Source organism: Arvicanthis niloticus, chromosome 5 (genome assembly GCF_011762505.2).
Source record: "Arvicanthis niloticus isolate mArvNil1 chromosome 5, mArvNil1.pat.X, whole genome shotgun sequence".
Taxonomy (NCBI): domain Eukaryota; kingdom Metazoa; phylum Chordata; class Mammalia; order Rodentia; family Muridae; genus Arvicanthis; species Arvicanthis niloticus.
This window is the reverse complement of record NC_047662.1, coordinates 91777911-91793611: the sequence shown is the minus strand read 5'-3', so window position 1 is coordinate 91793611 and position 15701 is coordinate 91777911. Positions and strand designations below refer to the sequence as shown.

The 15701-nt window shown below is 39.7% G+C and overlaps 1 protein-coding gene across 4 annotated transcripts in view; it reads right to left on the bottom strand.

Moving 5' to 3' along the window:
- Nucleotides 1-917: 917 nt before the first annotated feature.
- The window catches only part of Abca1 (ATP binding cassette subfamily A member 1), a 119300-nt gene continuing 104516 nt past the window's right edge, over nt 918-15701 (bottom strand). For 3 of the 4 annotated variants that reach the window (XM_076934966.1, XM_076934965.1, XM_034502177.2), the window contains 11 exons: nt 14339-14462; nt 12796-12925; nt 12430-12550; nt 11616-11678; nt 10746-10852; nt 8467-8608; nt 8033-8167; nt 6937-7040; nt 6327-6419; nt 5418-5661; nt 918-4231 (listed from right to left, as the gene is read on the bottom strand). In XM_076934966.1, the coding sequence (XP_076791081.1) occupies nt 4091-4231; nt 5418-5661; nt 6327-6419; nt 6937-7040; nt 8033-8167; nt 8467-8608; nt 10746-10852; nt 11616-11678; nt 12430-12550; nt 12796-12925; nt 14339-14462 (1404 nt within the window). In that variant the 3' untranslated portion in view covers nt 918-4090. The remainder of the gene's footprint in view (nt 4232-5417; nt 5662-6326; nt 6420-6936; nt 7041-8032; nt 8168-8466; nt 8609-10745; nt 10853-11615; nt 11679-12429; nt 12551-12795; nt 12926-14338; nt 14463-15701) is intronic. The other variant, XR_013110673.1, reaches the window with a different exon arrangement.

Here is a 15701-nt window from a genome sequence, read left to right as displayed (position 1 = left end):
TATCCATATGGTCCAGAGTGGGTTTCTAATATGAAACTTTAGAGAGGGCTTTGGTCAAGATTTTGGTCAAGATCTGTGGATAATTTGTATTTTCATCTAGGTTAACTGCCATTTCACAATACATATTTTTTATTCATTTTCACAGGCAGTCTCGATATTTCATTAAAATCTTATAGGTCTTTAAAAGATACAGTTGTGTGGCAGATACTGAGCAGGTTTCTAGGCCTATTCAAAATTCTGACCTATGCCTTGAATAAGGACTACTTACTGCACATTGTCCCAGCCATTCTGAAGTGGTCACTATAGAACCAGGACCAACTGGGGTTTTTCAAGTTGAAAGGTTAAGTTTTTTTTCTCCAAAAAAGTTAAGTTCTTTTTCTCCAAGACTGATTCTTAATAAGCCATGATAAATACATCCTCACTGTCTCAACAGAGCCCTGCTTGTGTGTACCCTACGTAACACTGAAGTCTGGAAGCAGGGAGGGTGTCCCCATATCATTTCTTTTTTCAAATTTTTACTCCTTGGGTCCTGTGACCATTGCCATCGCACCCAGCGATGCATATGATGCTGTATCCTGGTAGTTTTGGTTGAGTAGGAACCCAAAGTTACCTTTCTGTAGCCTCCACAAAGCTACTTCTGTTCTCATTAAGGAAGTCTACCTACACTGTTTCCTCTTCAGCTTAATAATCAGTAACCATTCCTCCATCTAGAAAGCCTCTGACCTGTCTTTATAGCAACTATTTGGTGTCAAGTAAATCTTTTATTTTGAAGTAGCATCCTGAGTTCTTTCTTCAGAGCATTTGAACTTCTCCTGAAACACACCAGTGATTAAAACAGCTTCCCCTCTAGGCTTTATACCACTGTAACAGCAGGTGGTGCTACGGATGCACAGAAGTAAATTTGGGTAGACCAGCAGGACTGTCACAGCTTTATTTTGTGACTCTTAACATAGAAACAGGCTTTTAAAAAAAAACACTTCGTATAAAGTTATTCACAATACAATTTTTTTTTTCATTTTTTTCTTTTAATGAAAATGATTTAACTTAGAAATCTGCTCTGAAACTTTTGTCTAGTTTTGCAAATCTCAGATATTCCAGTGCAAAAATAGATCCATTACAGACAGCATAAAGTGCTTGAATTGAGGGCCAATGATAAAGAAAAAGCACAAAACCAGCTTCATCCTAGGGCACAAGGGAAAAGAACATACTGAATCCTTATGGAAATATAAATGTTCTACAAAAAGGGATGCAACCGTTTTGAATCAGAACACTATTACTGTGGCATTATACTATTACCAGTAAATAGTAATGAGAGTACAAATTAGTATTTTAGTATCAAAGTGGTTCTCCATTACATAACACATGGCTCTTTGGAACAATTTTACCTGATATATACAACCATGAGAAGACAACAGACAATCCCTTTAAGTCAATGCCTACTATACAGAGAGCAAATGATGTACAACATTTGATAGTCATGAGGCATATGCTTGCAGTACAGACACCTACATACAGTAGTTTGAGGTTTGTTTGTTTGTTTGATAATGGATTGTGATAGGTATATCTAGCGAGAGGACTCACTTTCTTTTGTCTTTCTCACATTCACAGTTAGTAAGTTATCCAATATATTTTTTTTTTTAAAGTAAACCAGAAGTGTTTGCACTTGAGAATTTCTCAAGTCGCATAGCACAGCTCCACAGGGAATCTAAGAAAATTTTTTTTGAAGATAGGATTGATTTTTAAATTTCTAAAATAATTACATTTACACAGGAAAATTGAAGATTGCCATTCAGATCGTTTAAAAGGTAACATAAATATCTACAGATTGTCTCTAGCGTCAGGAAAGATTTTAAATCTATACTGAATTAAATTTTTTTTTTTCAAAATGGTGCCTTTTGTTCTTGTTTGTTTCTCTTTAAATGTGGCCTCAAAAATCAGAGTGATTAAGATAAGGATTTTTCTCAGGGCTGTAGTATATTAAAAAGTTAGAGCATGATGATAATGGGCTGAGAAAGCCAACAAAGTCTGATTTTGAAAAATAAAGATTTGTTTCTTTGAATTCTCTATCTTTGATACCTAAAATACAGTATGCCAATAACTCCTGGAAACACACTTTTCTTGTCATTTTAGAAATCTATGCTGACATTGGTATCAAAACCGTCATTTTTTCCTTTTGAGCAATGAGTTACATAACATTATATAAACTTAATTTGAGATAGATCTGAAATCTTATTCTTCCAAATTTTTAGAAGTTGAAGAAAATAGCGATAGCAAAAAGCTCACTGAACTTCGCCCAATACAGGAACTTACTCATATTTTTGTTTTGTATGAAGACGGATGACATTGAGCATTGGTGAAATAATGCTTTTTTCACATTGCTTGCAGATGAAAACAAATTAAGCTTGGATTAGAAAAGCCTGAAAAATACTCCACGTGGAATAGTTTTGTTTGTTGATTGGTTTTCATGACTGGTTAATGACTGAAGAGATGGACCGTTTGAGATCGTCAGAGGTTTAAATGGCTGTCTCCCATCCTGCAGAGCTTACTGTCTGCACATATTTTGAAGGTCCCAAAGGTCATAAGCATAAATTGTATCCAAGAAATTTCAAGCTAGCTGTTTTCTCCTGAAAAGAGTTGATTGATTAGTGACCCTTCTTGGCTTCTGTACTGATGCTATCAAGTAGGCAAGGGTGTGGCTGTATTCTTTCAGTAGATTTAACAAAACAACCTATATCTGTAAATCAGTCAGCTGAATAAATGGCACAGAAAATCTGCTAGCTCCCTCTCACTCCTATCCATGCATCTACATAGTGATTATATTCCAAAAAATACTCACTCTGCAACCTGAAATGAATAGTGTTCTACAGGATCTTAAAATATGGCCTGAGATGTGGACTACCACATTGTTTTCTGGTCACTGTGCTAGTCAGACATTCCATCTGCCAATTTACCAAGGAAAATAAGACAGGAGGCAGTGCAGGCACATTCCTCTATGTGACTGACGTCAAACTTACGGTTCTAAGCTTCCAGAAGCATTGATAAATCTTAAAATTCCAAATAATACTACCAATGCAAACATTTTTGTCAAAGTAAGATGCCACCCTTTCATTCTCTAGGTTAATTCACACAGTTAGAAAGAACTACATCTCTCTTACATAACGAAGGATCTCGAGATGTAGTGTTAACCACCCTGTGTTAGCAGACAATCTGCACAAACAGCCCCAGACCTCCCATGCGTAAATGCACTGGATCTTTCATGCCACACCCTGAACTCAGCAGCTTGCTGCCCCAGCAATTTGGCTGCTGATCTTTGTTGCTTAGGAGGATCTAATGTGTTTGGAAATGACTCAGAAAGATGCTGGGACCACCCACGACATGGGCATGGGCAACACTGAACAAGAGAACCAAGTACCTGCGTTAGAGAGATCCACATTTTGCACAAGACAGCTACAACGGCAGCTCAACGAAGGGAGAAGGAAAATGGGGGATTTAGTCACACATGGCACCGTTTTGTCACCTGATATTTAATGACGTCGACAGACAGCAGGGTGGTTTTCACAAAAGTGTGACACACTCAGTGCTTCAGGCTTTCTGAGCAACTTGGCACTAGTGATTCTGGCACACTCATTGCCAGCAATGGATGTGTCACCGGGAAACCATTTTTGTGGTTCAGCATGGCTTAGTGGACGAGACTGTGCATGCCTTTGACTTTGATTATCACTGGCCATGACTATTTGATGGATTGTTGTTGCAATCCCAGCGAGAATACACAGGAACAAAAGAGTATGAATCCAAACCCAGAGTCTGCTTGGTTCCACACCAGAGCTTCACATCTGTATAAGGTAATGAACTAACTTCAAGTCATTTTCACTAGAGAGCCATACAAGACATAGGCTACAAAGGCACTGCCCCTGTAATGGAATTGTGTTCTCGTTGCATTGAAGTGCATTGCATTGAATAGTGTCAGTACAGTATCCAGTTTGTTCCTCTCCACAGAAACAAAGGCCGCTTTCTTCTAGAATACTTGACATAGTGCAAAGGAAGACCTAGCTCGCCCTTCCTTTCATCCACCTTGTGTGAACAGGATTCTTCATACATAACTTTCTTTCACTTTCTCGTCCTGTAAAAAGGATGTGAGAACGGCCACATCCACAACTGTCTGGTTTTTGTGTAGTGACAGGTCCTTTAAGTGGTCATCATCACTTTGGTCCTTGGCAAAGTTCACAAATACCTGTCAAGAGGAAGACAGATACTCATGAAGGCCTCTGCACTGGTTCTTTTGTTGTTGTAGTTACATTTTTATTTATGATTGCATTTTTTTGTGTTGAAATTAGGAGGTCAGTTAGGAGTATTTCAAGTAAGTAAGCACTTGAAATAGAAAAGCCCATGGAAAAGGGAGAATTCTCAAGAAGCACCAACAGCACTGAAATCCTTTTCTACATTGCCCCACATCACCAACTACTCAACCCACCCACTTAACAGTTACCCACTTTGGCATATTTAGGATTAACTAAGAGGAAATGAAAAAACACTTGCTGGATACGTACTAACTGCTAAGCTCTCTTTTGTATATTGTCAGGGATTGGTTTTAATGCTTTGCCTTAATTCGGCCCCCCATATCACTCGGGAATCTGTGTCCAGTCGATGAGAGTCCTTGTCCCCAACTGGTTGTTGATTGATCAATAAAGTTACTAATAGCCAATGGCTGGGCAGGGAGATGGAGGCGGGACTTTCAGATTTCTGGGACAAGGGACTAAAAGAAGAAGGAGCAGAAGAGATCATGTCCTTCACCATGACAGGCAAGCAGAGAGATCAGACTTAAAAGCTGCTGGAGAGAAATCATTCAGCCAAAGTAAGAGAGAAGCAGCCCCAGGGGCCAGTCTCCTAATTGGGTCTGGGGTAATGTCAATGAAATATAGATTTTAAAAGGTGTTAACTAAGAAATATTGGAGGGGAAAGTGGGTTAGCCACGTGGGGTTAGGAAGAAGCCAGCGTTGCGCTGTTAGGGCATATTAAAATTAACACTGGCATTTGTGTCTTTTATTTTGAGGATACAGAGAACTCTGATGTGTGGCAAGAAGCTTGATCCCCGGCTGGGACCTCAGAATAGTTTCACAGATTACCACTACAATATATCTTGTTGTTTCAAAGAGATAAGGCACCTGGCAAAATGCCTGACTCATGCCAGGCAATCAACGGTAGTTATTCTGATACAACAGTCACAATAACTGTTGTTATATATGGTAGAAAGCACCAGGTTTTTTGCATGTGCTCATAGAAATTTTTATAATATAGGCAGTAATCGTGGAGAAGGAATCAAAGCACAGACAGGCTGAACTTCTTTTAAGCTGATGGTGGGGAGAAACGAGCAGGTATCCTAAGCCTGTAGCTAAATGTACTTTTGACTGAAAGCTTACTTGGTCAAGTGTTGTCTGAGAGACAGAGTAGTCTTCTATGTGGAGTTGCTTTTTGCTCTGGGAGAGGATGCTGAATATCCTGGCCAGAGATGACAAGGAGGATGGAAGCTGATACTGTAGCATGTTTCGATGTTTCTCTTTTAGGACACTTCCTGGAAAAGCAAGTCCAAAGAACTCCTGGACAGGCTTCAGGTCGGGGTTGGAGCCCGCTATCCGTACAATTATTGTATAACCATCTCCAAACCTGAAAGCAGAAAACAAAATACTTACAAATGGAGCATTTGGAGAGAATTACTCAAGAGGATATGCAACTCTGAAAACCCAACTTGTATCAAGAAAAACAGGAGTCTCCAGCAGACCCACAGAGCCATGGCTGAGAGAAAGAACCAGTTTTATCTATCAAATATCTAGTCGTGTATGGTACCATGCTCACGGCCTTGAATACGAGATTCCACTAAAACCTCAATATGGACCTATGAAGTCTGACACACAGACAAACAGAGCCCAAGCAATTTAGTCACCTGCCCATGTCCCTCAATCAACTCCCAGTTATGGCAGGGTAAGGCTATGAACCTCTTTGTATTAACTCCACAGTGTGTCCTCATTATCATAACATCACAAGTGAATTATTAAATTTCACTTATATAACTAAATTCAGAATAGGCTCAGAAACTGACTCTCAAAGATGCTGAGTAACCTGCCTACACATCACACAGCCAGTACATGGCAAAGTTGGAAATGGAATACTGCCCATTCAGGCTTCAGAGCCCGTGTTCTTTTTCCTATACTCTTCTGTTTTTACTTTAAGGTATCATGCATACACTCAGCAAAAACAAAAACAAACAAACAAACAACAACAAAACACCAATGATTTCATATGTGCTATCCCAAAGAAATGATCCCTGTTACCTGTTTTTCAGATGTTGGACACTGCCAAGGCACCTGAACCTCCCATTGACCATTATGGCCATCCTTGTACAAAGAGCTTCACATTCTTCCATACTGTGGGGAAAACAGAATGAGGTTTTCCTTTCAGATAGATGTTCCTATAAGCATCAGAGCATCACCGTGACACCTGGCATTCCAATGAAACAGATCCTCACTATCCTAGTGCATATCCCTTGCCACGATGCAGAAATTATCTTTTCGGTCATGTGCCATACAATTGTGAAAAGGTGAAAGTCATCCATATGTTTACACAAAGAACAGTTGCATAAATCAGAGCAGATCCTCATCAACAACAATGCAGCTACAAGAAATGATGGCACACCTCACTTATATGACTTGAAATTTTGTTTTCAAAACACACGTTAGAATTAAATTTTTCTAAATTTTTGTAAAATACCTAAGTGCTTACAGCTTGGCATAAGAAAAACTCTGTAACATATACAAATGATAATAGTTATCTCTAACTAGTCCAGGTGATAGCTGTTTCAGTCTTTGTCTTTATTTTTTAATTTTTATAAAAATGACTGGATAGAATCCCGCCCTGTAGAAGCCAAGACTATATAGTACAGACCTATGAGATGTAAGAACTACAGATCTCCCCTCCTTGACAATGCTTAGGGCACAATTCCACAAGAATCTCCGGGCTTTGGGGTCCATGCCTGTGGTTGGTTCATCCTATAATTAGAATAAAAGAAGTTTAATTATTTGCTGGAAAAAATATCAGAGACAACTTTAAAAAAAGGTTTATTATCTATTGTACATATGAGAGTACACTGTAGAAGGGTACCAGATCCCATTAGAGATGGTTGGGAGCCACTATATAGTTGCTGGGAATTGAACTCAGAACCTCTGGAAGAGCAGTCAGTGCTCTTAACCACTGAGCCATCTCTCCAGCCCAAGATAATTTTTTTTTAAAATGCTAAATGTCATGCTGGGTTTCCCAGCATGGAGATAGGGAGACAAATGGATTTCTGAGTTCGAGGTCCGCCTTGGCTCCATAGTAAGTTTTAGGCCACCCATGGCTACATAGTGAAACCCTACAGCAACAACAACAACAAAACCCCCAAAACTTTTAGTCCAAAACCATTTTTGAAGTCAGTGTTTATACTCATATTTTTCTCCTTGTTCTATTACACTTGCCAATCTCAGAGAAATTTCACATCCACGTGGTCAATAAAAATTAAAGCTTCAACCCAAGACTTCTTCCCATACCCCCAGTGTTCTCTACAAAATGAGGATCAGGACCACTGCCCTGTCTGATGTGGTTTTTATTCATCTGTATGGGAGCAACTATGATGCAGTAGCTATTATGGTCATCTAAGAGCCATGTCCTCACTTCGACCTTTGGAGGATGAACATATATTCATGAATATTCCTGAGAAAGATCAAATCACAATTCAGCTTCTGCCATATGTGTAGGGATTATCTAAGGCAAATGCCTGGAGCTTGTCTACTTGGGAGCTTGTGAAGGTACAAAAGAACCATCCAGAGTACTTAGTGAGAGAAGCTTCCCCTTGCTTCTCCAAGCCTGCTCTGGGGTCACCAGCAGATTGACTTGCTGTCACCATGCTAAGTACACAAAGGTCTATATGTGACTTCAGATAAACCATGCTGTCTATTCAAGATAGAAGAACAACTCCACTCAGTTACACCTCACTCACACTCACCAGAAATACCACAGGAGGCCCGCCAATCAAAGCCATGGCTGTGGAAAGCTTTCGCTTGTTACCACCACTGTAGTTACAGGCATATTTTTCTCCATACTTTACGAGGCCCAGTTTGCGAATTGCCCATTCACCAACCTAGAGAGAGAAAAAGCATTTTGATCACCATGCTTTCTTACATGTAATATAGGAAAGGTCTCTCACTGAATGGGACTCAAGTCTCAGCTACCTCTGAGGACTCAGAAGGGGGAAGAGACTCATGTAGTAGGATCTGCACTTCCTCCCTGCTCCCTAGCCTGTGCCTGCAACCCTCCCCTGGAGTCGGCGAGACTGCAGCGTGAGCAAAGAAATGGTCTCAGATTGCTGTCACATATGAAGAAGGTATTCCATATAAGGGTGTCAAAGGAGATAGTCTGGTTTTCTGGCTCCTATAATACCTTGCCAACTTCCTTTTCTGGAACTCCTCTCAAGAGGGCAAAGAACTCCAAATGCTCTCTTCCAGTCAGCAGCTCCGTGATGGCATCGAACTGAGGGCAGTAGCCCATGTTCTGATGTACTTCATGGATATCTGTTAAGATGCTGTAAAGGAAGACAGAACCAGTGAGGTTTTAAGTGTTTAGAGATATTCTGAGGAGACAATCTGGTTTGACCGTTCTTTAAAAAAAAATATGCTGGTATAAAACAAATATACATCTGCTACTACTCAGAGGGACAGTCATCCTGTCCCTAGGATGCCAACTCTTTCTATCAGTAAGGGTCCTGTCTCAGTTCTGCCTAGGTCTTGTTGACTCACGACTTCAACCTGTAGGCCTGGTCCAGCATCAAAATGAGTCTATACAACTGATTGAGTCTTCGCCAACAGACTTAATCACGCCAATCTGGAACTTCAACACCAAGTCTCCATTGCAAATTTGACTCTGAGCTGGTCATATGTCACAGGCATCCCTATACTTCAGTCTTCTTCAAGACCATGCAGTACCCTGTAAGTCCCAGAAATGCTGGGCATGAGCTCTCTCTGCCTTCTGCTCCTCATTCAGAGATATGGTCGTAACCTTCATGTTCCAAACATTCTGATGCCACTAAATATACAATGCAGGCTCCCATTCATTCTTCTATTCGCTTATTTAATTATAGACCTTCTAATATGGTAATAGGAAAAATACACATATAATTTTACTTATACCTGTAGGGGTGACCTCTAGGGTCTATAAAGCCTGTCAGGCTAATAGTTGCTATTATCTGAAGATTTTGACATTTGTATTTCAGTCACCTCCAGATTGCCATGAACTTGACACATAGGCACATCCTTCCTGCTTATTTAGTATTCGTGGGTTAGCTTTCTCAAGACTTAAAACTAAGGTACCCATGGACACTGTGCCTGGCTCTCTCTCTCAGCCACAATGCCCAGGCCAGTTATATAATCGGTAGCTGAGATAAACCTTAGGATGGGATGGTTGTTGTCTTTCTATACATTCCAGGAGCTTGGCACTAGAAAGACTGGGGAGTCATCATTATTCCCAGAATTTCTATTCTTTTAAGGCTCCTTTAGATTGCTACTTAAAAATAACCCAGTAAGAGATGGGAGTAGATGAATAAGTTCATTATGCTCCTAACTCTACAATAATATTGACTGTATCTCTAGCCAGTGTTTCTGAACTGTGAGCAATCTCCCATTACTGGGTTATAAAATAAATTTAGTAGGTCAAAGCCAGAAATTTTTAAATGGCATGATGCAGACTAGAGTATGAACTATTAGGGTACGCTACAAGTAGTAACAGTAGGTGGGTGCCATTTTAATTCATTAGGTGTATGTGTGCCTATGTGTCTGTATATATGTACTACATTGAAATGTAAAATGTATTTTCTATATGATCATGAACAGAAAAGTTCAAGAGGTACAACTTATATCTTTATTCATATATATATATATATATATATATATATATATATATATATATATATAAAGCAGGAGAATCCCCACAACTTTAGAGTACTCAAGGAAAATACCATCTAACAGGTCTCTGATACGTAGCTTTATCCATAAAGATTAGTAAATGGCTTAACGGTGGCTTTATCAATTGGCACACACTTTAGAAAGGGCAATTAAACAGATATATGCCCTTTTACCATGTAGGGAATTTTCTGAGGAAATAACAGAAATTATCTGCAAGGACATATTTTAACAGTGAATTAAGAAACTAATGCTCAACATTTATAATGAATTGATCAAATAAGCATATTTACTTGGCAGAGTTTCTAGATTTTTAGAATATGTAATCCACTGCAAAATATTCATTATAAACCTATTTATATTACAAACTCAAAATCTTTATAGAGCTCTGCTCTGTTACGATACATTTAGGTGCATAACAGCTCTGAGCTTATGGAACAGCTCTAGAACTCAGCTGTGCTTGTGTAATCCAATGAATTTACTAAAACTCACACTTCTATTCCCTCAGAACAAGGGAATTACATGTATGTAAATTAAAGCTAAATAAAGTTTTGTGGTAGAGGGAAACTGAAAGAAAATATAAAAATAAGGCTTACTTCCAGATACTGAAATTGAAGGTGATTTTTAAGAGCTTTTGAACTCAAGTCATTTCAATGTTTTTTATAAACTATAGTAATAGGATAGATAGTCAGAAAATATCTGCGTATTTCTTAAAGCTGGAGAAAGAAAATCTCTGCAGTAAATACCGGCTGCTTCTTTTCCCACCTGTTTTTGTTAAGGAGAGCATCCCCTTTGGTCACAGTGGTATCTCCAGTCAGCATCTTGAAAGTTGATGACTTCCCAGCTCCATTAACTCCCAGGAGTCCAAAGCACTGAAAAGCAAGACTAGGTGAGCTGCAGGAACAAACTCCTAAATATCAGTCTGAATGGCCTGATGAAACCCCCTGGGCTTGGGTTTGCTTCACCATTGATCCCAGAGCTTCACTTTTAAGTATCAATGAGTTCCATATTCAGATATCACAGGTGCAAGTATGCCTTGTGTGTGTGTGTGTGTGTGTGTGTGTGTGTGTGAGAGAGAGAGAGAGAGAGAGAGAGAGAGAGAGAGAGAGAGAGAGAAGGAGGAGGAGGAAGAGGAGGAGGAGGAGGGGAGGAGGAGGAAGAGGAGGAGGAGAGGGAAAAGAAGAGGAGAGAGTTTACGTATAAGCCATGTTGGATGTGGGTATTTTTATAAAGATTGAGTCATCAAGTTGAGACCAAGGTCAATCTGTAAAGAGCAATAAAAAAGCCAGCTGGTCAAAACTCACCCTTACCACCTACCCTGATTAAGAACATGAAAGAAGTCCAAAAAATATGTGAAAGGGGAAAACCTACTTTTTTACCCTACTTGAAATTCATCCCTGAATGGATCCCCCATAATCTAGATGTGAATGTTTTCTTACACTGCCTGCGAGCGTCCAAACCTGTTCTGTTCTGACACAAGAGGTTCTCATTCTCTCTGTGACTGATTGCTTCTCATAGACACAAATAAAGAAGCCTTGAAAAGCCATTTTCCACAGTTACAGACATTGTTGTTTGATTTGGTAGATATGGTCTGAATTAATAGAGACAAAACACAATAGGGCACAGTGCATTTACCTCTCCAGGAGGGATGCCAATGCAGATCCTGTCGACTGCAGGCTTCTGCTTCCTTCTATAGATCTGCAACCAAGAAAACACAGAAATCATGCATCTCTGTGGCTCGGGGCTCTCCTAGTCAACCATGGAGGAGGGAGCTTGAAAAGCCACACACACCACAGAACAGAACTCATCAGATAGCTGCACCACACACTGGATGTGCTAAGAACCTTACTCTATCTCTGTAATGAATGGCTTTTACCTGACTCCAAAACTCAAAATTGAATTTCCTTTTTATTTCTAATATGAGTTTTTTTCCTTAAAAAAAAAAAAAGACAGTAACATATTTTAAAAGTAAATTATGTAAGGTTGAAACCTATAATAAAATGTTTCAATTACCATAAACTAAAATTTGAGGACCATGATATTTGAAAAGGGTTGAAGCAGATTGTCTTTCTGAGCGATGGGGGTGGAGTTGCTTCTTGAGCCATGAAATTCAAAATCAACTACTTATTCTCTGCAACTTGACTAGACATACAATGTTAAAACGTTTTAATAACTAACATAAATGCAAATATGTACAATAAAGAAATCTAAAGAGTAGGAATTGCGATGCAGACATATTCTCAATAGGATTTTGTTATTCATTTTTTAAATTAAGAAGTCTCCATGGTGTATTTTAAATAAAATTGACAAAGCTTAGTGCAGAGGCACATTTGGGGAAGCATTGGGTTTTGTTTTGTTGTCTTGAATTAAGCAACTCAGGGAAATGCTAGTGAGCAGAAACAATGCAGAAAACGGAAGAGAAACTGAGGGGCCCACGGTTGCCGCCCACCTTGGTCAGTTCCTTGATCTCTAGGATGTCATTCTGTCCGCCACCATCCAGAATCCTCTGTCTCTCCCTCCTCACGTCCTCGTCCTCATCATTCAGAGGGGGAAGCTTGGCCTTTACAGGTCTTGGGGAAAAGATTGTTTAAGAAAAATCAATCTTTTCAGCTATTTCCCAAAGCAACATTTAAGTTTTTAAAGCACTTTTATCAAGCCCACGTGCCATCATTCCTAGGGTGGACGGAGCATGATTTTCCGTGAGGCTGGAAAATCAGTTTAACTGGGTAAGTTCAGCTCAGTGCAGTCACCCAGGACTCGTGAGCCCCCTTTGCACCCATTAAAGTTACTAGGAGAGTTCTGAGAGAAAGCTCACCTGGGCTTGATGAAAAATCTGTACTGGATCAGGACAGTGATAAGGAAGAACACTACCCCTTCCACGGCCATGGCAAAAAGGTTTCGTCCCACTAAGTCCCAAGAGAGTGGAGAGATGAAGCGGTTCTCCCCTGTGAGACACAATGAAGACATCTGGTCAGAGGGAATGCATCAGAAATCATGGCCCTACTTCCTGTTTCTGAGCTGAGATACCCTTTGCCTGTACATAGAATAGCACAATGCACAGAGAGGGCACTTGAGCTGTGCCTGGCTTTGTTGTTTGTATGCTTTTTCATTTAAATTAATTAATGTTATGCTTAACCTTAAAGGCTAGCTTAATGTAAATTTCAGTTTTAGTTTTTTTTTTTCTACCCTTGAAGTATTAAAGGACTCCTTTTATATTAAAAAAAAAAAAAAAAAAAAAAAAAAAAAGGAAGAAAGGGAGGGAGGGAGGGAGGGAGGGAGGAAGAAAAGGGAAAGAAAGAAATGAAGGAAGGATTTCATTTTGGGGGTTAATTTCACACAATTTTTCTAGAAACACCATTCACGACAAGAAGAAAAAAAGAGTAACACAGGTATCTACTTTTGAGATTTCATTTGGAGAATTATAATACAACCTGGTATCAGGTCAGAATTTCAGAGTCAATTAACATTAGACCTGTAAGTTCATTAGGATTGCTAAGATTTCCTTTTCACTGAGACACCCCCCCCCACCCCCCACCCCGAAACCCAAGCAAATCAAGCCTAGGAAAGCCAATAATCCTGGGTAATTTTGGAGGTCAGATTTTGCTCTAAGTTTTAAAAGTAACAGGTATTAGAAAACACATTCGAAAGATGCCCATTTCTGCAGCAGCTAATGTAAACTAGTGACTTAAGTTAGGTGGCTTTAGGACAATATCCCTTAATTCTTCATGTCTCCTTCATTAATTCATGAAGAACTCGTGACATGTCTTCATGTCTCTTCATTAATTCATGAAGAATTAATATCTCTTAATTCTTCATATCACTAAACTGAAAACTCCCCCTTCTATGTTTTGTAAATAGCATGGCCCATCTAGCTCAATTAACCAGCAGGTGAGTAACAGTTACATAATGGCCGGAGATATTTTAACCATGTAGAAAAAGGCTTCAATAAATTATCTCTTTAGAGACTACATAAAACACAATATATGAGCATACCTTAGTAGAATCAAAGAGCGTGTCTTTCTTTTTGAATCTCTGGCCTTATCTGATTGCCAAAGCTCTGGCTTGATTTTTTCCAGTGATTTGACAAACTCACCCAGTGGCATTAGGAATTAATTTCAAACAAATGTCATCATTTTCCTGTTTCCAATCTTCCCCATTTATCTCAGTGTTGTTAGAGGCACAGATAAATGCCTAGCTGATGGGACTCATGTCAGACAGAGCAGCTGTGTTGGTATTGGCCCAGGACAGTTGAAAGGATAGACATCCTGTGCCCAGTCCCTTTCTAAAGCAGCAGTCAGAGTGCTGAGGCCCACAAAAACTATCACAGCTCCACTGAAGTTTCCCACTGCCTTACTCACCAAACCTCTCCAGGGCGTCTGCCATCGCCTGGTTTTTCACCATGTCAATGAGCCCTCGCCCCAGGCAAAAATGAGGGAAGATAAGAAACACAGATTTCAGGATGTCATTGATGTCATTGAGCTTCTGAAGATGAGAAGGAGCGGGAGAGAGAGAGAAAAAAAAAACATGTATCACTCATAGTCTAAGCTAAAATTTTATCAAAGTCTAAAATATGGACATGAAGAAAAGCATCTGGCTCCCTGGACCCATGCAGATTCCAATGAAAAGCAGCAGGATTTTCTCCAGGAGCTCTGGAGTGATATTGTTTGAAAGTAAACAAATTTCTAAGCATGGTGATTTTTAATCAGACAGAAATCCACAATGAAACATTGGCTTAGTGGTTTTTTTTAAAGCAACTCACTCATATCTAGGTCAATATCTGAGTTTCAGGATTTTGTTGGAATTTCAAAACCATCTTCTCAATTACATCAGAACATATTATGGCCCCATAAGACAAGGTTGGGTAATTAGAAAGCCACTGGAGCTAGAAATGGGGCTCACTGCTTAGGACGGCTCACAACTGGCTATAACTCCAGCTCCAGAGGATCCAACTCCTTTATGTGTCCCCTTTGGGCATTACAGACATATGGGACACAGACATATATGGAGGCAAAGCACCAATACCCATCATATAAAAATAGGAAAAAAATCCAGCAAAGTTGTTACTTGCTGGTTATGTTGGGCCAGTACATGGAGGATGTTTACACTGCTCTGAAGGAAGAGCTGAGGGCTCTGACAGTCCAGAGAAAAGAAAGCATGGATCTTACTAGACAAACGAGGAAAGCTTCACATTAGACTTAAATCTTAAAGGATATGGTAGATACTCTCAGGCCCTGTGATAAAAGAAGGGCATTTCAAGTCAGACCTACAGGAGTATGGTGGTTTAAGGGAAAACTCAGCTGAAATTTCCAAGCATTGGGAGGGGATATGGTAGTGTATGGCCAACAAAAAAGGTACTGTGTGCTGAGCAAGGGCAACAAAGAGTCTTCTTTATGAAATTTGAAACTGGAAGGATCGGATGAATAATATAATTAATAGCAACACAACAAGTATGGGTCCAGGAGAGATATGAGAAACTGTAGAGATATCAGCAAGTAAACAGAGATGTCAAGATAACTAATAGGTTCTAATAGGAAAGACCAAACCAGTATGTCTAGTATGTGGTACCAGTAAATGACTGAAATGGAGTCATACACTAGGCTGTGAGAACTGGAGAACAGAGGTCCAAGGAGGCACTCAAGGCATAGACCTGAGAGACAAAAAGGAAAAGCTGCAATGGTGGTGAAGGCCTGAAGACCGAATGGCATCACCCAGAAATGCTGC